Below are 27,171 nucleotides of genomic sequence, written 5' to 3'. Positions count from 1 at the left end.
ACAGCATTTTCACTTTGCATGAACGATCTTCCAATTAATACAACTTCCTTGTAAAAACAATTCAATACAACTTCCGAAAATATTATAGACACTGTTTCAAATGCAGATTGCTGTTCATTATTTGTTGAAATAGGAGATGAAAAACAGACAAAGTTATTGGGAGTTTGGCCATAAAAGCACCGACAAAACGGACGTGACACTTTGAACAAAATGAGCTTCTAAAGTTGTCTCCTTACTTCAAATGAAAATACGTTAAACACTAGCGCCATCTTTAAAATGATTTGCGTACTACACTGCCACAGAGCTAAACTGCTAAAACCTCTTTTTGTTTTTCTCCCCAACTTCCATCGAAGAATATTTTCTCCTCTTCTCACATCATTTGTATTGATTTTGAAACCCATCAAATGATTTTTCTGGGTATTTTGTCCAATTATTTTCATAAAATCTTGCCTAACACTTCCTACGCCATTTGTATTTGTAAAAGTTGTTTCCATCAAGGCAGCCGCGAACAGAGCTCATTTTGACAAAAGCGATCGCCTTCATTGCAAATGAAAGTACTTTCGTGTGGAACAGTTCTGTAACGCAAGTGTCACGTCGGTTTGGCGGTGCTGTTACTCACAATTATTTTTTAGCGAATCAAATACAGTCCGAACTCACTGGATGAACTTCGCTTCGCTGCCAACTATTGAATATGTGCTTTTTAGTTGGCATGTTTTTCCATACCCAAGTGCCACAAATCCACTAAACGACCACTAAACGGCTTCTAAACGACTCAAGTTCTCTACCTAAACGGAATATAGAAAGACTTCGTTTAGCAGACGCCAAACGACTCATGCATTCTAAAAATAGCAAAAAAGCTGGTGGCGCTATCTGTTGGTGGGATACCCCAACCAGTTGAGCTTCATCGCTTGGAGGAGAGCTTTCTCATTTCCTCTGTACTGTTGTATGGTTTCGCATTGAAGTTATGCATCGCTAGAACTAGAACGGCGATACGATTGTTTAAATACTAAACTCCAACGGAAACCACCAGCACTGAAGCAAGTGAGATTTGAGCAATGGTCATTGGTGTTGATACCCACGTATCTAACCACACGACCATTTATATAGATTTTTGCTCAGTAAGTTAGAAGGCTATATAGCTCATAATAAAATGCAACTTGTCGAAACACATTGCAAGAAAAGGATAGCAATATAATGATGAGTTGTAATACGCCATCTATTGATCAAACCAATGAAGCTGTGGAGCTTTCATTTTTTTTCTATGGATATTCAATTTTCCAGTCGTTTAAGCTTAATCTGTGGCGCTTGGGTACAAAAAAAAATGTGAAATTTTTCTCGGCAGGCCATGAGATTTTTGTGAATTTTTCAAAAACCGGTTTTCCATACAAACGCATGCTTTTTTATTGAACTGTCAGCCAACTATCGAACGTTCAACTTAAAAGCATGCCAACTAAAAAGCGTTGAACTATTTAATTCTGACTGTATATCCGATATTAGAAGCATATAACAATCGGAAACAGCAATTGTTCTGCCGTTGTCATGCTGGACATGGTAGACTTTAAATTGTGAAGAAAATAAAAACAATTATTCCAAGCAAATGCTGTCAGTTTACTTTTCTCCCGTCATGCCGTCACGTGTAAACAGTCCATAAGGTCGCACGCGGGGACAACTGTCAGCTCCCTTTGCATGTGATCGTGAGCACATCGGTCATGACTTTACCTGGCGTTCGCTGCATTTCAGTGTGGTGGTGGTGGGCTGCTGCTGCTGTGCGTACTTGTTCGCGGACTAAAGACAAGTCTAGTTCGAACCGCCGTCGCTCGTTGTGTGTCCGTGCATACACGCGAAAGCTGAAAGAGCTCGGTCCCTGCAACCAGTGATTAATTCGATAAAGGTAGCCTTGGAAAGATAATTCCACCCAGTTGCGCGGCGTGATTCCAGAGTGCTATTGAAATGCCAAAGAAATTTGGTACCGCAAAGTTTGTTCATCCCAAAGCCAAGCACAACACCACCCGTGACACACACCACCAACCCCAATCCAGCAACTCTATCAAGAGCAATTGGAATGGAATGAAACTACAGTGAATGAGCAAACACACAACAGTGGGGGGGGCTGTTTGTGTGCGAACGGAAAACAACACACAAACCTTACCCGCTTTAGTTGAGGAGAATAAATTAGTTTAATCGAACAGTGCTATCCAATGCCTACTACTACTGCTGTTGTGTTTGGGAGGGAAGCGCACCCGCCGCCTGTCACAAAGATTCTTTTTTCCACTATTCATCCCCCGCGCTGTGGTGTGTGTTGTTGTTGGTGTTGTTTGTGCTGCGCTCGATGTGTGATAGTGTGGTGATAAAAAAAATAGTTAGCAACGGTATCCAATTCCATATTCCGCCGTGGTGTGTGCCGCTCTGTTTGCGCGCGCCCCCACTTCACTGGGTTAAATACAGTTGAAGCAAAACGCACCAGTTTACAACGCGACGCATATGCACACAAACACACACAGACACGCACGCAGACGCTGGCAGGCACGCATACATGGCGGATCAGCAAGGAAGTGGTGTGTTGATAAGGGCAGCCTTCCTTTTACGGTGATGCTGGGCTGTGTGTGGTAGGCGCTGCTGGAAAGATTCTCTCTTTCTCTCTCTATCTCGAGTTTTCATCTCGCGCTCACTACAATAGAGCGAGAAAGGGAGTGTGAATGTATGTGCAAAGAACGGATAATTGTGCATTTTGGATACACCGATCTATGCGCGCGTGTGTATGTGTGTGCGTGTCCTTGTAAAGTTGTGTGAAAATTATGATATTTTGTGCAGAGAGTAATAGAGAAAGAGAGCGAGTGATGGGCTACTAAACTAATTTTTGGGAAATTATGGCAAATTGCTTTACCCTCCCAGCAATGGTACTACAAAAAAAAGCCAAAAATTGCACACACACACACACACAGAGCGATGGAGTAGCGCAAAAAGCACACAAGCCAAACAAAAACATACCAACACTGATGCCTCCCAAAGGGTACACGCGTTTGTTTTATGAACCCTCCTGTGTCCGTAGGGCAAGCACTTCGCATGTTTGTGTGTGCATGTATGGGTAAGGGTCCCAAGGTGGTCATAAGCGAATACACAGACACAGGTATGCCTAACGTTTGTGTGCAAGGACAAAGGATGTAGCTTCACCGCTTCTGGGAAGGATTCTGGCAGATGAAAAAGTTTGCCAAATCACACAGTGCGTCCCAGCTGTTGTTTCAGAAGCAGCATGCCGAAAGAGAGAACGAGAGAGAGAGAATGAGAGAAGAACAAATGTTTCCACTTAAGAAGCGAAATCTTGTACATTTTCTAAATTCCATCGTGCTTTTCTTTTTCATAAAAAAACTTCTCATTTCAAACATCACTTTTTTCTCCTTTTTCGCGTGAAACATACTTTTGGCTTGGCTTGCTATGCTCTGCTAAATGCTACTTGCACACGCGGTACTCATCCCAACTACCCCTCGGCAGGAGGTCAGGAGAAAAAAAGGAGTGTGAGTATTTTTACCGTGGCGTGTCTGTATCTTTGCCTGGTGGAATTATTTTTGGAGATTTCGTTCTTTGTATAAATAAGTTTGCCACCCATCGTGGGAGAGCTTTCTGTGAAGGTGTTTGCGGGTGCAATGATACGATGGGGCCCCCGAAAGCCGCTCGTTCCATCCGAGTAGCCACTGACTTGTGTGAGGGGGCAACGTTCAAATGTCATTTTCGTGCTAGGACAAGACCACGCTGTGAGTGTGTAAGAAGTGATTAATGTAATTAATATGTATTTTGCCTTTTTATCTTAAAAATAGTTACAAAAAAGTGCAGTGAATCATAAAGAGAAACCCAACAGTGAGGGTGAGAATTCGTACGAAAGTGAATAAAACTAAACGGCATTAGTGTGTGTGTGTGTGTGTTTGTGCTCGATTGTGATTAGTTTCTGCTGTTGGAGAGCAAGAAAAGAAAAAAACAGCGTCAGGTGTGAAGTAATTGCTCCGATCGTCGCATCGAAAACAGAAGAGAAAAAGCACACACACAAACACACACAGAAACAGTGAGTCATGGGGAAGTTACTGAGCCTGCTGGCACGGGATGAATCAACCTGCTGCACGCCGAAAACGTACGACGTGTTTCTCGACTTTGAAAATGCGGCCCCGACCGACCTGGAGCGGGAGGTGTACGAGGAGGTCGACCATGTCCTGCGCCAGTCCGAGATCGTGCTGGACGAGATTCAGTGTTACAAGGTAGGTTACGTTTGGTGATGATGAGGTGGAGAAGAAGCAAAGGCACTGTACACAGCAACGTACACAAAGAAAAGCATTTCCCAGCCCGGCTGGAATGAAAAAAAAGCTCTCCTCCGAGGGAGTGCGGGAAACGGTTTATGTTTATCGTTCCGGTCGTTCACGGGAGGATATTGCGTGCGAAAGATGGTGGCATTTCTTTTCTGCCTCTTTTGTCTGGATCCTGCACAAGAAGCGTCCCGTTGTGCAAGGCAGCTGGTGCGGCAGACGCTCGCGGGAGACAACTATAAGCTCTCCGGAGCGAGCAATAGAGAGAGAGAGAATGAAAAAAAAACGGATAAAAAGGGAGAAAACGTTCAAACCTACCCCAAAGTGTGTGTGCTCCACTTGGTATATGTTCGACCCCAAAACGGGTGGTGGTATGCTGCTGCTCATTGGAAACCCGCCATTTGTTGATTGTTTCCCTTCCTTATCACGCACGTTTACGCTGATAATGATAAAACTCGCTGACAGTGGCACACAACAACTGGCACGAGCAGTAGCAAGCAGGCAACAAATACATATCAAACCCACCCCCCTCCCGAAAGGGCTTTTACCCTTTCTGCTGTTTATCTTGCGCTTGCTGGTGGTATGTGTTGGGCTGAGCTCTGAACTTGTACCAGTTTCTTTACACTACGTGGTTTACCCTGGCACGACCCTTGGTAACTGCACATCGTCGTGATAGCTTTCGTGATTGCTCGTATAGCTGTATGCGTGTCTCTGTCCCTATAACCTTCAATCTGCACAAAGCTTGCTTGGGATGAAAGCTGGTGCATTGGAATTGACACTCTCTACTGCATAGAGGATAAGGGCGTGCTGCTTCTTGCACTGTTGTTTTGAGCTCGATTGTGCCATTTTGAAGACGAGAACCTTAAATTGAATTTATTAGACGAATCACAGCCACAGGACCTGGAGTCTAGAAGCGTTCAAACATAAAAAATCTCTTCTTCTCTGTAATACAATTCTACTAAAGACAGATCAGCGTTACGTTCCAGCGGTTGCTTGGATGCTTTTTGTTTAGTTTGGACAACGCATCTACGACCTCGTTTAAGGTGGTTTGAGAAGTCAAATCACCAGAGATCAAAAGTCAAAAGTTTCCTACTTTAGTTGACCACCACTGTAGGTCCAGATGTATGAAAATGTCGTGGCAGCATTTCTATAACAATGTAACTGCCACAAATAATCTTTTGGGGGTAACGGGTCCTTCCGGCCCATACAGGCTTTCGAGACTTACCGAGTACCACGCAGCTGAATAGTAGTCCTTGCTTAGGGCGACGGTCCATACCAGGCTGGAACCCACGACGGGCATGTTGTTAATTCGTCCGAATTGACGATAGTACCTTGGGACTCCCCGATGCAACAAAAAAGCTAATAGGTACACCACTGGACTCTGGATGGAGAGTAGTATCAGGGCCAAGAATGGGGTAAGGATCTGTCCCAGGACCGATATGGTTTCTATATCAGCCGATACGGCTTTGGGAGCAGCTCCAGGACCGGATCAATTCCAGGCCCGATATGGAATCTGGATCAATTCTGGTGTAAGAATTCGCTACCGGGCCAGTATATGTTGATGAATAATTCTAACACCTGTCTGGGATTGAATTTAGTTCCAGCACCAGCATGAATTCTGTAATATTTCAGGACCGAAATGAGTCGCAGGATCAATCCTAGGATCGGCATGGGTTCTGAATCAGTTTTTCTTAATGTGACATGGAATTTGCGTTATCTTTGCAATAAACTAGAAACTGATAGGATTTAGTTAAGGAAGAACTCATCCAAACCTCGAGTTAAACTCTCCACATAGTTGGGAACCAAAGTTAAGCAAATCCTGTGTTCCATCCTACTGGACTGTAGAGTCATGATTCTTCACTGTCTGATGAGCAAGAAACTGTTTCCAAGATCTGACAGCAGGAATCGAAAAAATATATAAAAATAAACAACCTATTTCTAGCGTGATTCTATCCAATTTTTGCCAAATTTGATTGACTGATAATTCTAGATTCCGTAGATTCTTCCCCTTCTTCTGCCAGCGGATATCGCAAATGGGCTTGAATCAGGAATCCGTTCTAATGTGTTGATAAAATGGGTCGAATTTTAACTGTTATTTTATGTGCTATTGGTAGCGGAAATACACAAATTAATGCGTTCTGCCAACGGGTTACTGCTGCTGCTGCTGCTGCTGCTATGTTTGCAGCAGAGAACATCGGAAACCGGTTGGGTGTGTGTTAGCCCTCATTAACATTAGCCAAATAATTGGATACCACCTCTCGCGTGTGGAGCTCTTAGAAGCGGAACCTATCGAACGGCACTATCTTGACGCTAAGATCGCTTCCAGACAAAATGGACCAGCATCAAAAGTTCACATTTGTTTATACGATTTCAACTACGTCATTTGGAGCGATTCGCAGAAACGAGTATTTAAATTCTACTATCAATACGCCAATAATCAACCGTTATAGACCCAAGAACCTGCGCGGCTCTTGCGTCGCTTGCGTACCGTTATCTAACATCAAGCAAAAACAACGTGTATGTGTGTGAGTGTGTGTTTGTCCATTTGCTTCCTCTGCATTCATTACTTTCGGGATGAATTAATTGACGGCAGAAAACAGGTCCCAGCGCAGCGCTTTTTCAAGGGTAACGGAATGAGGATCCCCAACCACTGTGCGGCTGAGATACGTACACGGATGAGAGGAAATTTGGGATTGTGGGTTAACTAGATGCGCCAGTTGGAGAGGCATTATGGGGTGGGCAAAAAGGCAGCGAGGGGAAATGATGAACCTCTTATCTTGTACACCTTCCCGCGTCGATCCACTTTGAGGCGATTATCAATCGTACTTCGTTCCACATCTGCCTTCACCCCGGCAAGGCCCGGCGTGTGAAGAAAGTAAGAGAAGGCCAAGCCATATTTATCATTCTTCAGACACTTTTCGCTCAATCAATCGCGGAATTAGCCGTGCACGTGTTCCTTTTTTTTGGGAAGGGGGGAGGGCGATTATTTATTGATCCACTCTGGCTGGCTTCTCCAGGCTGGTTTGCTTCGACCGGGGCGGCGAGGAGAGCACCGGATGAGTTGATGGAGTTGGTTTGGTGTTCGATGTCGGTCGGAGTTTTGATGTTGGGGAAGCGGCTTTTATGATGATGCATGATGCATTTGAGCTTGCTGCTTTTTTGTTGTTGTTTGCTGCCGGCCCCGTTACTTTATGCGAATCAAACCCACGCGCAACTAATGGTTGAGTGTTTTTTTTTTTTAATTTTCCCCGCGGGCCTGAAATAAGAAACGTGAAATTGATTATTGCGAAACATGATATCGCGATGGCAGTGCATACCATAAGTGACTCATTATTAGAACGGGGCGAATTTCTTTCTTTTTTTCTGCATTAAAATGCTCCACTCACTCGAGTTTCCACGAAACGTTTCCACAAAACAAGATTACAAATTGAATAATAAATGTTTTACTCCCTTCTTCTTAGCTCGTTTTTGCTAAAATCGGCTTACGCAGACCAGCGCACAAAATAATTAGCAACACTATGAAAATAATTAAACGCATCCATCGTTTGGAGGGTGTGCGTTAATTCGCCACAGTGCCAATTCCGGTGGTTCCGAGGGAGAGCGAGTTTCCACCCCGACTACAAACCAGTAGTATTGCATTGCGTCATGCCAGAAGAGCTGCTCTGGCGTATATTATGCTCTTATGCCGCGCCGTGCAGTGGACCCCGCGCTTGGTGCTGTAATTAACTAAGCATTAACCAAACAATGGGGCTTGCTTGCGCAAAAAAGAAAAAAAAGGGAAAAGGCGGTTTCACTTTCTCTCCCCAAAAATAAAAACGAAAAATAGAGTAGGTGCGCGTGTACCGACAAAAAAAAAACAAAACTGAAACATTTTCCATCCATCCATCCATCCATCCAACGAAACCAAGACGGAAAAGGAAAGAGAATTGAATTACATAGACACAACAACGCCGCACTGTGCAAGTGAACGCCGAAATAGAATAATAAAAGTCGTGTAACAAACAAGCCGAACCGAGCCAACAACACACCCAAAGCAAGCCATGAGCTAATGTAGCAAATCTTGGGCCGCTTTTGTTTTGTTTTGGCATTTTTTCCTTCTATTTTGACTAGTGATGTGCTCTCAGGAGCGCATCCACGACTCCGACTATTGTTTGTCCGATTCCGAGGTCGGCAAAATGGAAACCACTAGTTCCGCCCGGAGTCGGAGTCTTCCGGAGACGTAGTGGTTCGGAGTATGAGTCGTCCGGAGCTGTCCGGAGTTGTCCGGAGTCAATCGGAGCCGTCTGGAGTCGGCCAGAGCCGTCCGGAGTCGTCGCGAGTTATCCGGAATCGTCTGGAGTCGTCCAGAGTTGTCCGGAGTCGTCTGGAGTTGTCCGCAGTCTTCCGGAGTCATCCGGAGTTGTCTGGAGTCATCCGTAGTTGTCCGGAGTCATCCGGAGTCATCAGGAGTCATCCAGTGTCATCCGGAGACATCCGGAGTCATCTGGACTCATCATCCGGAGTCGTCCAACTCAAATTGATAATTGCAGACGACCCCGGCTTTGGACTAGTCTGCCCAACTCAAGCCGACTCCAGACGACACTGACTTAGAACGACTCCGGAAGACTCTGATTCTAGGCGGTACTAGTGGTATTGATTTTACCGTAGTTGAAAGTTTGAGGTGGACGACCCCGGACGACTCAGGACGATTCTGGACGATTCTAGATGATTCTAGACGATTCCAGACGATTCCGACTCCAGGCCATTACGGACGACTCCGGACAACTCCAGACGACTCCGGACAACTCCAGACGACTCCGGACAACTCCAGACGACTCCGGACAACTCCAGACGACTCCGGACAACTTCAGACGACTCCGACTCTACGCGATTCCGGGCGACTCCGAACAACTCCGGATAATACCGGGCGGACCTACCTTCCGGGGTCGATTCCAAAATTGTCGGAGTCGGATCAGAGTCGACTCCGGATTTTTGCCAACTAAGCCCATCACTAATTTTTCTAGACAATCTGAGCTGTTGTTGAGACATCTCATCACTCTCTGCCAGACGGTGAGACGGAAATTTGCTCTCGAGTGTGATTATTTGTTCCGTCAAAACAGTGTCTTGCTTTTTTTTGGGGAGGGAAAGATGCATCTTTACCACGATGCGTGTAGACAGGCATGGTGGTCGAGTCGGTTTGTTTATTTGTGGTCTGAACTTTTTTTGTTCCTAAAGGCACACTTCCTTGTAGTTATGAATTTGGTTGATATAGTGTCATCTTAGAATGGGTGTTTCAATATATATTTTTTATTATAAATTAGATATTTACCCCGAAGTTTTGGTAGTTACACAACCAGATTGAACCTATTTTAATTGCTTTATAGTAAGTTTTTTCTTTCAATTCAATAATGATTTCTTTTAAAGCACTGTTTGCCTATAAAAAATCCTCCACCCATACACAACCACCCACTTGGGCCTTTAAAATTACGAGCTGGTTGGTAATTTGCCACTTTCCTTTTCCAGTATGTGCTGCCGCTGCTGTGTGGTGTATATGTTGGTCATGGAAATCATCATTTTCAACAAACTCATCAAGCGGTGGATTTTGTTATTTCACAAGTTTTTTTTCCTTCTTCCATGCACACATTCACCAGAAAGGTATGGTGAAGGAAGCTTTAAACGCTTGTAACCATACACCTCCTCGGCTGGGCCCTCTGGTAGTTTTGTAAATTTTAAAGACGGCTTTTTACAGGCGAACAAAACACTGTTTAACCCTCCTCTTTCATTGTGGAATCGAATTTCTTCATTCGAACGCGGTTTAGTGCACATCGATCGACGTCTTTCATCCATCCACACCCACTGGTATGGCATTGCGTATCCACACCGGTCGTTTTTTGTTATGTTCTTCCGAAAAGTTGATTTGTTTCCCTCACTCTCATCTTCCCGCTGCCAAAGTATGGGTGTCATTAAATTTGACCCCATTTCCTTCTCGGGTGAATCTCGGAAACGGGAAATGAAATTAAATGGGTTCTATTTTCAAACGAATGCCGGTAGTAGCAGTTGTAGTAGCAGGAAGTAGCAGCGAAATGATCTTCTCTTTTGGTGTTGGTGCTGATCGATTATTAGGCTGTAACTGATTTGAAGAAGATGAGTTTTCTTTATTGATAAAAGCTTGTTGAATGATGAGGGAAAATGAAAAGAGATGGTTGGTAAGGTTTAGATAGTTTGAAGATAATTTCGAAAGCATATTACTTTAAAGCTATTATTGTGCCTCATCTTGTTAACGTTATCCCGCTGTGCTAATTACAGTTTTCCTGCATGCTGCACGAAAATAAAATACCTTTGCAGTGTGTGTGTGCGTGCGTGTTTGTGACAAATTTATTTAATCGTGATACGCAAGCCTAAACGCAAAGCAAAACCAATCTTTCTCTTGGCCGCTCTTTGAACGAACACACTCCACTCTAGGACACTCTAGAATAGCGCAAAGATAAGATAAGTCACACACAGCAAACGCTATTGCGGTAGTCGTCGTCGTCAACGTGAGTTTTTCGTGATTAAATGTGCTAAACGTGTGCGGCACGTTGTGAGAGCAATGTTGATAATTGCTTAGCAGATAGATCAGACAACAGTGTGTGTGGTCTCGTACAATTAATTCCATCGTTAAATTGAGTCCGCTCTCTTTTTTACATTATCATAAGATTGTTTTTTTGAATGAATTTCAATCGCTAATTATATTTAGTAAGTCATACGAACATGACATCATTCTTTCTATCTTTTCTAACACTCTCCTACGCATTGTTACTAAAATAAGTCTTAAAAAACTGTCATTTTAAACAATTTCTGGTACAATCTTCTACGTTCAAAATAACAAACTATTTGAAGTCTTTTCATGTTCGAAGCACCCCCCTAATATGCTAAATTCATTCGAATTCGTTCATTCTGTATGTAAACGGCACGGATCCCGCATCCCCAAAAAAGGAATCGTTGTCCCAATAATGGCACCGAGATACGCATTAGTGCTGTCGCAATGGTGGAAATAGCAAACGCAACGCAACGCGTTTTCCTCGGCAGCATATCAAGCTGAACCTACGGCTCCTAACGAAGCGCGTGGAGGAAAGTGTTGGCAGCTTTTGGCCGCGTAGGCCTTGCGTGCCTTCCCAGAGGGAAGATTACGGGCCTAGATATGGAGAGAAGCGGCGCGATGTCACAGCGCGTGTTCGATTTCGTCATCGACGGTTAAATAAACGCGCTTTTCTAGCTGATAGCACGGCTCGAAGGGATGATAAGGGGTCATAAGGGGAAGTATAACAACAGCCCACACCCAAACATAGAAGAGTTTTTTTTCGCATTTTTTTCGAAATTATTGGGAAATGAAACGTATACGTAGGTAGATTTAGTGATGAAATTGGCACCAAAATCGTAGTTGTAGAGAAAGTGTTCAACGATAAGGAACACTTTCTTCTCCCTTATCCTGCTACACTAATGTTGGGTGAGCATTACATCCATATGTGTCAACCTGTATGAAGAGGGAAATTTCAACTCCCAACTCCAAAACTATCAGCTGATGAGGTTTCACTCCAAACGCAGCTCTTGTCTCCTCTAGAACGCGTCATCATGCTATTGGCGTCGTTTGTATTCGCATCACTCCAATGGTGCGTCATCGTGTTGTCTCCGATTGTGTGTGTCCCTCCCCGCGCACAGGTCGTTGCAACAGTAACAATTTAGTTTCATTTTACACGAACACCTCCTGCCCCCTTGCTTGCTCCCCAGACGCGCTGCGGCGCTTAACACTTCACTCTCTAAACCTTATTTGCGCACTTCAAGCGAAAGGAAGAGAATAGCATAGGAAACGCGGCAATGAAACAGATGCACGCACATCCTTTATAGGAAGAGCAGAAGAGCAGGGTGTGGTGCACACAATAAAATGGGAACAATCAAATCGGCAAATGAATGGAAGGGCAGTTCCGAATCCAACCGCGGGCCCCACTTCCGCTCACACTGGCAGCGACGCACCACATTTCCTTATGCGCGCATCGTATGTGAGGTGCCGTGGTGGTGATGGTCACTGGAGGTATGCAAAATTTAGGCCAGGCAAGGGCATTCACTCCATTACACTTCCACGACAGACAGATCATCGAACTGCTCCTCCTACCTCAGGGAGGGGTGATACATCCGCTGGCATGTCTCGTGTGTTTGTGTTTCCTATCCGCAACACCACGATGACTCCGCACGACGCTACAGGACGGAAACACGACGACGATGGTCCGTCCAACAATTTAAAGCTATCGAAGAGAAGATGTCTGAGGAGAGACGCGGGAGCGTTGCGTTGTGTTAAATTGAATTGAAGACAAAATTATTAACTGACAACGCTTCTGTGAACTGAAGTCGTCGCGGGCGCCAAAATTATCAACAGAGGGAGCGATAGTGAGTATGTGTGAGAGAGAGAGACAGAAAGTATCCGTCGTGCCATCCCCATTCGGATGACTCATCCCTTCCGATGTGCGCTTGTTTGGTGGGCTCCGTAGGTGAACATGACGCTGAGAATGTCTGTTGATTGAGTTGTTGTTGAGGGGAAGGCGGGGCAAAATGGCACACTGTTAAGTAATTTGCTGTCATGTAGATTCACATCGTTTTTGTTCTCAAATTATTTGCTCAAATCTTACTAATGACCAAATTATCATCGTTTTCAGCAATGATTATGAATTCGTTTCCTAATTTATGAATTTATTTATAAATCTTAGGTTACGAAATATTCGTGGTGAGCATCAACCATTGTTTTTTATGTTTTCCAATCATTAGAAGTAGTGGAGGGAAAAATTGATTCGGATTCGAATTCGGATCAACTCCGGAGTTAGTGGAAGGGAGGGCTGTTCAGGATGGAATAATGTTAAGCCGTTTTTTTAAGTTGTTGGGTAAATTTCACCATCTGTTGCCAATTATTCAAAACAATAAACTCATAACTACACTTCCTAATTTACATTCCTTTATCTGTACAGTGCCACAATAATCTATATATCCACGTAGCTACAAGCTATAAGTTTTCTGTGAACTTTGCGTAAATCATATGCAGGAAACTGTGAGTAAATTGTTGAAAGATTCCAAACGTGTTAGCGAAGCAAACTATACATCAGGAGATTTATCAAAACAAAAATCTGAAAACAATCAGAAAATCATGGAAAACCCAGTATACGATTTTTTGTCGGTAGACACATAGACGATCGAATTTTTACTTACATGTGTGTCTTTGTTAGCTAGGAGCAATATATTTATTTCAGAGTCGGATCCGGATTAAAAACGTCGGAGTGGGAGTAAATTCACGAATCCAATCCGAAGCTCCCATCACTAGTTAGAATTCATTACAAACGTGTTAATTTGCCAATAATACAGGTGACAATTTTGCCCCTCGTTCCCCTATTTAATATCCGTCAACATCATTATCACAACGATAGATGATCAAAAACCAAGGATATTTAGCATGTTTTTGAGACAGAAAAGCTTATTTTTCGCATCTGTTTCATTGATGACGCAAAAAGGTACTTTTAATATGAATGTTGCAACATACTTTGCATCTTTTCACGCAAATTAACGAATTGAATCGCCCATTTTGGCACAAAAGATCGTTCCAAGGTTTCGAATAACGTTAAAGTAGCTCCTGTTTTAATGATTTCATCTAATTAGCTTCTCTTACAAACATAAAACCGTTACCTTTTCAAATGACAAACCCTTGTTTTATTGCTACTTGCCTCTTACAAACGAAAGTTCTTTCACGTTCCCTTCCAAATGGTTGCTCCAGAGAACGCACGTGGAGTGAATTTAATTGACATCACGGGACACACGCATACCACCACATCATCCAGTTGTTTCTCCACCGGTTCCATCCACGAATTGCATGCGAAATGAGTTCACTGGTTCCGTTCTAGTATCCCCTGGTGTGCCCCATGTGCCCCCCCGCAAGATGATGTTGCTACACATTAGTAGCACCCTTTTGCCCAAATGAGGAACGTACATTTCAGCTCCACAAATACACCATCACGCTCATTCATTGTGTCTTGGTGTGCGTTTGTTGAAAATGAAACAACAGAAACAACAGGGATATACCGTCTGGTCATGTGTTTTCTGGTCAGTTGCGGCTTTGTCTGCGGCTAACTTTCTTCCCTGACACTGGCTTGGAACCAAGAACCAGCATTTCCCTTTTTCTCTTGCAAACTGTGCGAACTGTTTTGTATTGTGTCCCCTCTTCCGAATTCTCAATCCCCCTCGCCAGACAGCGCAGTGAGCAGCGCCAAGAAACAAAGGACAAGGACACAAAGAACAAAACTCCGTGCATGGCGCAAGGCGAAATACGGTACAAGAAGAGAAAGGTCCTCCACACCCTGTATGATGCTCACGGTATGCAAAATGATTATGCTTTCTCCTCGTCTGGGGTCGGCTGGTCGTTCTGGTTCTTTTGTAACCTACGCACGTGCTAACGCTCTTCACCACCACCAGGTCGACCACTCGAAAGTTATTTATCTTGCACATGGTTGTACACCACCGTTCCCCTCTGGCCAGTAGTGGGGCACGTGGAATCACGTTCGGGCAATGATTTTACTGTCGCCCTTTTTTGCACTGTGTGTGTATTGCGATGATGATCCCCTACTGTCAGCGTATTTCGGTGAAATTGTATGCCCACATTATCATGGAACAAGTACGGACCGGAACTTAATTTGCCAATGTCCTTCAACAATGCTGTGCCGAAAGAGAAAGAGAGAGAGAGAGAGTAATATCCCTATGTGCAAACTGTTTTGTAGTATTCCATATCAAGCTTTTTGTAAATTAAGCCACTTTTTCCCCATTTACAAGGTTTCTACAGTATTCTTTTGTGTCATGATCGACTGAATGTTTCTTCCCCGCAATTGTGTCTTTCCCCAGACCGTGCAAATGCATAAAAATGTGCATACACATACACTTCACCGCCCTAAACACAGTAACTGGATAGCCCTCAACTCGCTTTTGTCTGTCCTAGGGAGGGGACCCGAGCTGCTGCAACTGGCCACAAACGCTCTTCCGGTTTATGATTGCTATTATTGTGACGCCATTGTGTGCGGCCATCGCACTTCCGGATTACGTTTGCAACACGTTGTCCGTGTGTCGTCGGTTCCGTCTAGGGGGGGGGGGGAGGAGCCCTTTGCAGATGTCACGCAAACGAGATGGAATAAAATTCAAACACCACACATTTCCGGGGGAAAGAGAGAAATGCATTTCAAACTCGTAAGCGTGCTAGTCTAGTGCGTCTTTTCCAATTGTTGCAACAAGTTTTCGCTCCGAAACAGCTCGCTACGGTACGCATAGCTCCAAAGACGATGCAACAAAGTCCAAACCACTGCATCGAAGTAGCCCATGATGCAGCACACAGCACACAACAACAGTGCGCGGCGTACAAGCGCCAGATGCTGTGCTCCATCAATTGCCTGCTCCTAGGTGTGGGGGGAAACACAACTCGCCACCGAGTTAGGTTGGTCCTGGACAACTTGGACGGTGGTGGGTAACTGACCTACTTAAAATCGATCGGTAACATTCAACTTTGTTGCACTCCGGGCTCTTCCCGCGTGACTACTACTACCCTGCCAAAAATACAAGCGCTACACGGGTGGCCAATTTTCTATGAGAGTCTGAAGTTTTTGCGTTTCGTTGGTCCTTTACCCGCTGGCGAACGGGCGAAAACAAAGCATTTGCTTTGTTTTAATATCCTGTACAGTGAAAAGGATTTTCCTTGCGAAAGTGTAATCCCGGGATGGGACGGAGCGGCATATTGTGGTGGAAAAAGTAATTTTCACTCCTTTTTGTTGTTGTAACTTTTACCTTACGGTGATCCATTTAAGTACTGACTGGTCGCACAAAAGGTGGTGGTTACATTTACCGAAATCTTTTGCAAAGATAGAGAGAGAGAGACAGTTTGTAAGATTAAAACGGATAAGTCTGCTCGGGAAAGGTTAGGCATTTGTGGCTCTGTAGCAAATTAAGCGCCGTGCGCGCTCTCCTTCCCTTCACAGTACGTGACTAACACGTTTGTTCGCTTTTGGTTGGTGAAGTTTGCACAGAGTTACTGTTGCAGTACGTATAAATATCGATTTTGCGCCATTTCAATCAGGCGGTGAAGGAAGATGGGTCATTTTGCTGTGTGTTTCTTTCTTTGCAAGTAAAAATAGCAGAAAACTGTTAACTTTTTGCCAGTGCAACATTTCGTTATGCATTCATTAATACTTGCTTGCTTATTAGGCAGTATCATTGTGCGCAAAAGCTGGCTGTTCTAATCATAATGTTAATTAAGGGGTTTATTTTTGCTTTACTACGTCATTTCTGAAGATCACCAAGAAGTTTCTATCTAATTAATGCTTACTCATGGTGAGTGTGTGTGTGTGTGCTCTTCTGTATTATCGCCAAACGCAAGTGTCAATGACGCGTTCTTTCAAAGAAACCCCTTTCCCGGATTTTGTTTCGCCTCGCTTCGGATGGCGGGAAGTGTTATTTGGTGTAATAAATTTGTGCATATTTATTTCCCTAGAAAGTCTGAAAAGGCAGAGAAAAAACACATTCTCGTATCCCTTTCCGGATGTTTTTGGGCAGTGGAAAAACAGGGTTACATCTTAAAATAACGCTCCACCCCGCGAGAAGAAGATGACGACGCATTTTGCTCTCACGATCGTACACAGGGCCTTTTCCTCGATGTTCATGGTGTTAAAATAAATAAAGCGAAGATATCCAGGAGGTGGAAAGAGGAAGTGTAGTTAGCTGCTGAGCGGACCATTGTGACTCACTCGCCAGACGCACTGAAACACCGGAATTCCTTTCACTCATGTAGTAGAGCATAAGAAAGGAGGGGGAGGGGGAGTATTGCGTTTTGGATAAGCGCGAAAATAATCCCACAAAATGAAGATGCGTGCTCGGATTTAGGAAGGAGAATTCATGTTGCAAAAAGTATCGATAAAACAAACGGTAAGGCGATTGATAAGAATGATATGAGCTGATTGTTTGATTTGTGTCATTGAATCTCTTGTTTTACTAAGATAATAGGCAGCTTATATAGACGCTCTGCGTTATGCTATGCGAGACGAGCGTATGGTGCCGTGTCAAAGGATCCGTTTCACACACCGCAGGTCGTTTGTTCGAATCTAATCCTGAGCGAATCCTCATATTAAAAGTTATTTATATCTGGTTGGTTATTTAGCGAATCTAATACATCAAATATTCATATATCAAGACAGGTATTGTATAAATTACAAAAATAAGATGTAAAACCAAGGTTTGTAAATGCCAGTAAAAAATATGGTCATGTCTTTAAGGTAAAAAACGATTTGCTTTTTTTGAGGGCAAACAAAAACACAACACACAAGTTAATTGGTTTTTACTCTTATCCCTTGTCAGACATTTAAAACCTTCTTACAAACTGGTATCGAGTGTACTAGGCAGTGTTAAAGAACCCCTCTCTTTATCTAGAGCGCATACAACCCCCCGTCTTTGCTTGCAGGCAGCAACCACAGAACACAGAACCCCCTTGCGAGTATTATGTAATCGGAACTGCGGCACAAAAATGCCAAGAATTCGAAATGCAGCTACTACTACCCTTCCGGACGGGGTTGGTATGTGTCAGAGGTTAACATTTGGGGAGGGGTTTCGTCTTTCGCTGCAACACACTGCTTCCGACGGGGCTGAAAGTGCATAGGCTGCTTCCATGTGCACCCGCAACACCATCACCACGCCACGAGCACGGTTTGTAAGCCAAGGCTACTACACCAAACAGTGAAACGCCTTCAGATTCACTCACTCGTCAGTGTCTTCCACCTTCTGCCCTTTCCACACGCAACATACACACGGAAGGTGTGTTTGCAGTGGTTTTGTTGCAAAATACAGCTGTTTCAACCCACCGCTCTTTTTCCCTCTTCTGCTTTTCCATCACGCGCAGTAGTTTGCATTCTGGTATATTGGTATCTCTAATTCTGCTTGAAGTCGCGTGGTTGACAAACGACGACGATGGTGGTCGCTTTACAATGCACCACAACATTCCATGGGAGAAATCGGACACCACCGGCCGCGTTGGGTTTGGGTGGGGGTGGGTTGGTGCTACCATTACTGAAGCAGACCCAACAAAAAAACAAAGGGCGCACCAGCTGTAACGGACATCAACTGCAGTGAAACGATTGCATGAAACAACACAATTAGGGGGAACAGCGAAGGTGGAGCCCTAGCCACACCAATACACCATAGGGACGACGTCACGTGGCCTTTTGACCCGGGCGGGGTACAAAGTTAATTTAAAGCGGGGATTTTAAACCCGTGCGACAATACAAGAGGGGCCGAAGCATCTGATTGCCTAGGTTCTTAATTGAAGTTTGGCTAACACAATATATGCTCCTCAATAGGTGGAAGAGCTCGCGAGCGGTGAGTGGAACGAGATTGAGTCAATTGATTCTAACGCCGCCACGAATAAATCTGTCCCTCGGAACTGGTGGGTTATTGCACAGTGAAGGCTTTAGAAAATATTCCCAAAAGTTTGTGTAAAATTGAACGTTTCTAGTACATACATACATAACCCTGTGCCCTATAATTTGGAGATAATAAACCCTTACGCCCCAAAAATGAATCACACCACACGCGTGTGCCACTGGCTGCCGTTAAGATGGACTGTTGTTCTGATTAGCTTGATGCATCAATAAAAAAAACCCACTTTCTTCTGGAAAGATGACCCCCTCTCAACCCACTACCACCTCCTACCAACCCTCAGCCGCCGATTATGTGCCGGACATGTCATCGCTTCATATCTATTTGACCTTTGCTTGACATCTTGCTTGCTTGGTTTTGAACGGGGCTGCCCAGAAATAGCAACTCCGATTCTCTTGCTTTCTCTACCGCGCTTCAAACGATTTAAAGGTGAAAGATGACGGGGCCCTAGCTCCTTCACTCGCTCTTTCTTTACCTCGCCCCGCATTTCCTTACATTTTGAAGGTCAACTTTAATCAATGACCTGGAAAACAGTGCTTTGCAGGTTGCGAATTTATCGTTCTGTTGTGCTTGATGTTTTATGAATGGCATCATTCATTGCTTTTGAAAAACGAAAAAGATTAAAAAGCAACTGCACCATACCACTTTGACACACATTCCGGTACAGTTCTAAAATGTAAAATTATATACAGTTGACATTCCACGTCCCGTACACGGCGAGAGCATAGCGTTCCGGCATTGCTTTTTCGTACGACTCTGTTCCGGACATATTACACCCTGGCCGGAACGGGGGGGGGGGGGGGGTGATTGGGAAGAAAGTTGCGTCCTTTCGTCCTGCAACACAAATCGGGGTAGAAGGACCAGTTTTGCGAAGAAATTTATGCTGATCGCGTGCATGACGAGTGTAACCCTTTTCTTATTAAAACAAAAATAAAAAGGTAAAAAAGCAGTAAAACCTTCGTGCTGGGGTACCATAAAAATTTCACCTCCTGTGCGCTCCTTTTGTTTTTGTATGTTGCCTTGTTGGAGTGGAAAATTATGTTTTCAGAAAGGTGCAGTTGTGTTGTAAAATTCTTTGCACCAAAGAACAAGAACAAGGAGGAAACACTTTCATTCCGGAAGTTGAAAGATGATGGGGGATGATGCGGGAAGGGCGTTGCAGTAAACCGCTGAAAACAAGCGTATATTATAGTACAATTTAACGCTTTATTTAAACGCTCTACTGGTGGGAATAGATTACAAAAATTGGAGCACGGATTGCGCCATCATTTACTCCAGTCAGCAGTGGGTGGCCATTCGATTATGTTGCCGCCGCCGCCGCCGCCTAGCGCAATTACATCGATCCGATCGTGGTCGTCGTTGTGTACCATTTGTGCCACAGGCGTTTTTATACTCGCTTCTTCTAATACAATCGCCTAGGCGTCTATGCGCGAATGCACATTCGCGAAGAATTCGTGAACTGTGTGTTAGTTTCATTCTTGCTGGTGGAATTTGCTCAACCGAAACACCCTCGCAAAGTCCGTTCTAGGTTGGGGTAGAGCGTGCTCTGCATTTAGGTCAGTCGTCAGTTTTGCATGGCTTGGTAAGCAAACACACGCTCAACTCACCCACCACACGGGTACGGTGTATTTGCTGGATGGATGTATGCTGTACAGTAACACTTCAAAGATGATAGAACACTACACCTGTGAGGGATGATGGCGGGATATTCTTGTCTTTGCGTTTGTCTTTTGGACTCCACTGGAACTATTATCCAGCTTTTGTGTTTGGAAAACTCTTAATACTTTGTTGCTCTACGTTAATGTTTCATGCACACTCTGAAGACAAGAATTAAATCAGCAACACACATTCTAGACACGTTCTCCTCTCGCTTGAACTTCACCAACGAATGCGTCCCCCAGTAGTGTGCACACTGTTTACGTGCTTGCAAATAAAATAATATCTTTGCTCTCTAGGTCGAGGTCGCTGCAGAAACGCGCCAAGACACGGGCTCTTATCTGCAACCACTACCCTAGTAAAACAAAAAAACGACAACATTTTCATCATTTTGATTTCTCCGACCACATTTCAAAACGTGTGCAATGTGCACATAAACAAGTATATTTAAATTCGTCTCGCCCTTTTTCTCTCTCCTCCCAATAAAGCACTAACCCGAATGGTGGTGAAAAAGCGCCATTGAAAACTGTGCTGGGGCCTGTGTTTGGAAGGTGGAATTTCGTGTCCTGCGAGGGATTTGAAATAACTATCCTTCCGTTCTTTGCACTCCAAAAGCAACGCAAAACGTCTTTACCTTTAAAGTGAAACGAAAAGACCATCATCCTTTTCTCGCTGTTTTGCTTTCTTCAACCCGAAAAGAGTGTGCCACAAGAGCACAAGATTTGAAAGTTGCTGAATTCTTAATGAATTGAAAGCACATCTTCATCTGCCTCAGCCGCGGCTGCATAGACTCTGCCCTACCTTTAGTGTGAATTTCCCCCGAGGATTTAACGTGTTCGTTCGGTGAGGCAGTTCTGTGAGCACCTGTAGCAGGGAAATGGGATCCAATTTCGCATCTGCTCACACAATTTGCCTCAGCTCCCTGTTTTTTTTCTCTCGTTAAAAGACATCGTCCGTCCTTTATGTGGTGTAAGGCGATGACAATCGTATGCGCCCCCACACTATGTAGCACAAATGGGTTGCGATTATTTTCCTCCATCATTACACTTTTCTTTTGCAATTTTACAGCAAATTCGAAATGGGGTCAGAGAAGAAAATCCCCAGAGCCTCCCATCTAGTGTTGGTGGGAGTGTTTGTCGCCTTATCCTTATCAAAAGAGCTGTTCAGATGTGGAACCGTTGCATGGGGCAAAAGAGATCGGCTGTGAAGATTTGTATGAAAAATTGAGTTGGTTCGCCGCCCGACTGCAGCTGCTGTTGGTTTGCACTGGAAAAGCCCTAACTATCCAGCCGAAGGAAAAGAGGGATGGTTCTCTGGAGACGCTTGCACGAAACAACTTCCACGAGATAACGAGTCCTGTTGGCTACGGTGCAACCGATGGGGTGGGGGGTGATAAGCGACCAACATCTCGTTTCTCGATCGTTTCTCGCATGATGATGCTGTGGGCGAATTTCTCGCTGTCCATGGAATTGCCAACACGTGCTGCACTACCGATGCAACCAAGCGTTGTGTGTGTTTAGAGCTGCAGGGGGTTCTGCCGGGCTAAAATAAACACTCCTAACGGGCGGAATCCTGTGTTTGACGTCATGCACTCGTCTGAATAACGTCGAGCGGTTGATCCTGAGGAAGGAAAACGAAAGTTAACGGCAACATACATACATCGTGTCTGCAGTAGACGCGACGGTTTTCTCGCTAATTCTTGGCACATCGTCAAGATACAATAGAGTTGCAAAGGACAGAACACGGAAGCCACCAGTTATCTATAATGTAAACAGTTCACTTTTAAACTTTGCACCGACCACCGAGCATGTTCCGATGCTTGGCTCTCCCCCTAGCACACACACACTGACACTGTTCTGACCTAGATACTGGCAAATGGATCTCCTCTAATCATCGCCGTTTGCTTTTCTCTGTCTCGTTTTAGGTAAGCAAGCAGCATAATAACCTCAATTCTGGTGCGGCCGATGGAAAGGGAACCGCGAAAAACGACACCGCGAACACAGATGTGCTAAAACCGACAATGGGCGAGGGCGTCGGTGCTCGGTATCATCCCCATCAGCAAATCATATGCTCGCCACTGCCTTGATTGTGCAGTTGACGGGTGGTGGGTGCATCATTGTCGTCGCCGTCAAGAAAATAGACCAAATTGTTGTCCTCATCATCACCGTTTTGTCGCGCGCGCACCGTGTTGCGCCGTTGTGTGCGTCCGGCCAAACCGTCCAACACAAGGTCATATTCATAAAATCCTGTGCTAATCTTCGCGCCTTCTTCGCGCGTCCGCCCTCCCCCCTGGCAACTGGTAGGGCTCGGAGTGTTAGTAAGCATGACACACGGGAGCACGCTCTTGCTTCTCTCTGCTGTACGATAATGCAATCTGCAACAAATCTCCCCCCAGCCCGCCCAGCACCAATTTGCTGCACAATAGCCGGAGTGTGGTGTGTGGGTGTAAAACCCGCGGCTAGAAACAGTGTCGATGGACTGACATCATGTGCAGGCAGCAATGCATAGCTGCATGGAGAGAGGTGTAATGTGTGCCCGCGTCAAATTGCGACCGGGTGTCGTGTGTCATGATGTGGTATGGTGTACGCTCTTTCCCTCCGTGCCAACGATTACGTGTTGGTTTTAGGTCGTCTCTGTGTGTGTGTGTAGGTAGTTGGTGGAGAGAACCAAGAACCCAACTATATCGGATGATCCCATTGCATCCCGGGCCCCCCATCCTAATGTCGATGACTTTTCTGTGCCGTCAGGTGCGAAACATCATTTTGGATGGAAAGAGTGTAATATTAGAACAGTAGATTGAGCACATTAGTAGTAGACGGCTTTTATTGTGTCACTCTCTCGCGTTGAGACGGTAACTGGATGCCGTTTTACCCTTTCAGTCATGTGTTTATTGTCAAAAATCAGCTTATTGATGGAGTTTGTGGCATCATGAGACGAAGTTGACATAGTTGTTGCATTACTGTAACTTTATCGGTAAATATAACAATGCATAGGAGCATTTTTTACTGTCTATTTCTTTCTTTCCACTCTAATCCCGAAAGCTCTCAGTGTTAAATCCGGGTGCAAAAAGGTGCAACATTTCATCATCAACACCTTACTTCTAACAACTAGTGCCATTATGTGTCTATTTCCGTGTGCTGTTTAATGATCGGCTCGATTTGTGATCGGGCGCTAGCTTATCGTTTGAACATTAATTTATCTGCAACACAACGCGCGCGCTGCAAGATCAGAAGCCAAGTAACACAAATCAGTTGCAAACGGGGGTGCGGGGTGGTGATGGTATAAAACACACACACACACTCACAAATCTCGGTCAACCGTTCAATTGATTTCCTGACCAATCAATCAATCAACACGGCTCGCTGACGACGAGAAGGGGAACGCTGGATTGAGCACGGTTTGGTAAAACGGTTATTCATCTGGCTCGCGGGGAAAGGAATCCCGACACTCCCGTCGTTTCGTTGGTATGTCGTTAACCTGGGCAAAAACACCATCCAACACGAATCCATTTGTGGCCAAGACGTTCTAAGTGAACGAAGTGTGTGTATGTGTGTGTGTTTTTGCTCACTTTGAAGTGCAAACGCACCCCTTCATGCGCGTAGGGCTGCTGCTGATTTATTTTCATGCTCGGCTGCATACTCATCAGCACTGCTAGAAATGCCGCTGATCTTCCCCGCTTGAAAATGCAATTCCACGGAGTAGCCCCCCCCCCCTCGCTGGCCACATGCATGTTGATTAAATAATTAATTATGTATCTTGCCTCTCGGTCGGTCGGTTGGTTGCGCTGTGTGCTGTCTTCTTTCGACGAGGGAATCTGATCGAGCCTCCCCACTGGGGCATTTAATGCAGCAACCCAACCCAATGCTCCACCGGGAGATTCTTATTGCAGCACCTTTCTGCCATTGGGCTGTTGTGTCTTCCCCATTAGTGCGTATCATCAGCAGATCGTAACTAATGCGAAAAGAAAAACAGCTCAAAATCTGAGAGAATAACTCGAGCATGCATAAAGTACAACCACCGGCGGCCGCAGTGCAGCAGCAGAAAAAGCCTGGCTGCAACGTGAATGCATTTCGACCCAGAGCCGACAACACACTTAAGCCCTCCGAACGCGCTATTCTGTTACGGGGTTGGGGTTTTACCTAACAATCTCTCGCAAAGCTCTGGTGGGACCATGTTGCGGTCTAGCTGGTTTTGCGTTTCGGATGGTATTGGAAGTCGCGACATGATTTATTAATACACATGCCGTTTTCCCCCGGCGAACCGTTTTCGATCGAGGGTTGATGAGTGATTATAAATCAGAGCTAGGAAAAGGGAAAAAAGTGGAAAACAGTTGGGACCGGTTTTTTGAAGGTGAATGTGAAGATGTGACAGTGATGTGAACGTGCTGATGGTGATGACGAGTTTGGCACGGTGACAAGGGGCATACGGTCGGACATAATTATTAAACGCTCGACTTTTTCCTGCTTTTTTCGTGCTACATAAGTAAAATATTGGGTGATAAATATTCGAGACGGAAAAAAGGAACGATTGCTAGCGTTATAATGACTTGATGTAAAGCTACAAAAAAAAACAAATTAATGCTTAGTTTAGATATGCATGAGGCAGTACTAAAGCACAGGCAGACAAAAGATTGAACTACAAATCACGAAAGTAATGGAGAAGTTTAGATTGTACATAATTTGCTATGCTATACTGCCTAACAACTACCCCTCGAAGAACGTTAAAGGAAAGCTCTCCATCCCCGTATCCATCCGCCAAGTCGTTACCCCGGATGCCGTTTTGCATGGACAATTCGTTTCGCTAAGGTAATTAGCAGCCGCAGCCAAGCCAAGCCGGGGTTGGGGCATTCAATCATCGAACGGTATCGCATAAACAATTTACCTAATCCGATTACGTACGGCCGAGACGCTTTCTCTCTCTTTCTCGCTCCGGCTAGACGTGGCCTGGAGAAGAAGGAAGTACGTGAAGCGTAAACACACGGTGTACGATGCGGGGTGGATGGAGAAGAACAAAAAAGTGGCAACATTTCACCGCGCACACACACACAAGGCGGCGCGTGTTCCGTTCGGTTGGACTCCGATCGTTTCCTGTTCCGCCGTTCCGTTGGAAGTTAGAAGTAAGCACTTTTGCTGCCTTTAAGGGAATGTTCCTACGCGCAGAGGGTTGTATGTGCCGGTACTATTAAGGGGGCAGGAGGATAGTAGAATCTATCACTATCGAATCGTTCCGTGACACGTGATTGTATGGGCATTGTGTGTGTCGAAATCGTGGCTAGAAGACCTACTCAATTCTTGGTGCTCAATTTCCCCGAAGCACGCAACCGCACGGGAGGAAGTTTAGGAATGCTAGCAAATAGGCAGCCATCCATGTACATGTGCGATTGTACGGGACTCTCCATATCACTGACCCACCCAACAAGCGTTCCTTCAATGGCCATAATCAGATAGAGAACACTCCCGATAGTGAAATGCAGAAAAACCCAAGCAGAATGAAAAGTGATGGGCAGAATGAGGCTTTTTCCGGTGCAATTGCTTCTGTTATTCTTATCTTGCTCACGCCAAAAAAAAGAGCAGAATGATATAGTGCAGAAAACTAAACACAGCTTACCGTTGCAGAACAGACGAAGCGATAAAGAGTGGGTTTAAAGCTTCCACAACCCAACCTTCCATACTTAGCAAGGGACGGCGAACTGCAAAACATCGCTTGAGGCACTACAGCTTTATTCAATTTCAAGTCGACTTGACGGTGGAACGAGAGCATGTTGTGTTAACAGCTGCCCGAGGATTCATTTACTAGACATCACCTTTTGGCATCATTTATATCTGTTTAAAAAAAAAGCCCCTCCCCTTGTCCAAGAGATAAGTTCAGAGATGACAACGTTAGCGTGTTGTATGCGGGACGCAGAATCCTGAGCGCGCTATCGTCTCGTGCCCTATTTTAAACGTCCCGAAAAAAAAACGTGCGCGAGTGTGGTGTACTTCAAACCGGATGCGTCCCATCTCCTGAGAGAAGTTAGGAGTTCTGACTAGTGATGGGTAAAGTTTGGCAAACATCCGGAGTCGACTCCGATCCGACTCTGACTATTTCGGAACCAAATCTGGAAGGTAGGACCGCACTGCATTATCCGGAGTCGTTCGCTGTCGTAGTCATCCGGAGTCGTTCGGAATTGTCCGAAGTCGTCCGGAATTGTCCGAAGTCGTCCAGAGTCGTCCGGAATTGTCCGAAGTCGTCCAGAGTCGTCCGAAGTCGATACACCAACGATATACGAAGAGGAGGCGCAAGTTAAATGATAAAAAAACACAACGAAATAAATACCTGATTACCAGACGGCTCTGATTGCACCAGACGGCTTCAGTTAACTTCAACCGACTCCAATTCCGGTTGACTCCGGGCGACTTCTAACAACTCTGGATGACTTCATAAGACTCTAAAAGACTCCAAAAGACGCATACGACTACGACTCCGGGCGGAACTGGTGGTTCCCATTTCGTCGGAATCGGATCAGACTAACAATAGTCAGAGTTGGATCGGAATCATGGGTACGCTCTAGAGAGCACATCACTAGAGCGGACGCTTTATCACCTGGAAAACGTGGAATGATGTGTAAGCTTGGTTTGTGAAGAGGGCCCATGTTTTCTCTCGGTTACATTCACACACACTACCAGTGCAGCTGAAACTGGTGCGTTTTTCACACCTTACACTCGAAAGACGATTAAAAGGATACGAATATTCTCTCGTCCTTTATTGTTCTGCTTCGCGAGACACCGGGCGT

The 27,171-nt window shown here is 44.9% G+C and overlaps 1 protein-coding gene and 1 long non-coding RNA gene across 4 annotated transcripts in view; one reads left to right on the top strand and one right to left on the bottom strand.

Annotated features, from left to right (window-relative positions):
• Window positions 1–51: 51 nt before the first annotated feature.
• LOC121591625 lies at window positions 52–3,494 on the bottom strand. The gene is made up of 4 exons (XR_006004551.1): window positions 3,326–3,494; window positions 2,989–3,231; window positions 2,150–2,668; window positions 52–110 (listed from the first exon to the last, which is right to left on the bottom strand). It is a non-coding gene; the product is annotated as an uncharacterized LOC121591625 (long non-coding RNA).
• LOC121591624 (CYFIP-related Rac1 interactor B) overlaps window positions 1,743–27,171 on the top strand; it is a 34,393-nt gene continuing 8,964 nt past the window's right edge. Inside the window, exons 1-3 of one of the 3 annotated variants that reach the window (XM_041912350.1) lie at window positions 1,743–1,891; window positions 3,490–3,512; window positions 3,813–4,244. In XM_041912350.1, the coding sequence (XP_041768284.1) occupies window positions 4,062–4,244 (183 nt within the window). In that variant the 5' untranslated portion in view covers window positions 1,743–1,891; window positions 3,490–3,512; window positions 3,813–4,061. Of the gene's footprint in view, window positions 1,892–3,489; window positions 3,513–3,690; window positions 3,750–3,812; window positions 4,245–27,171 lie in introns of those variants that run through there. The other 2 variants (XM_041912349.1, XM_041912351.1) reach the window with 2 other exon arrangements.

This window comes from Anopheles merus, chromosome 2L (genome assembly GCF_017562075.2).
Source record: "Anopheles merus strain MAF chromosome 2L, AmerM5.1, whole genome shotgun sequence".
Lineage (NCBI taxonomy): Eukaryota > Metazoa > Arthropoda > Insecta > Diptera > Culicidae > Anopheles > Anopheles merus.
This window is presented reverse-complemented; position numbering and strand designations above follow the sequence as displayed.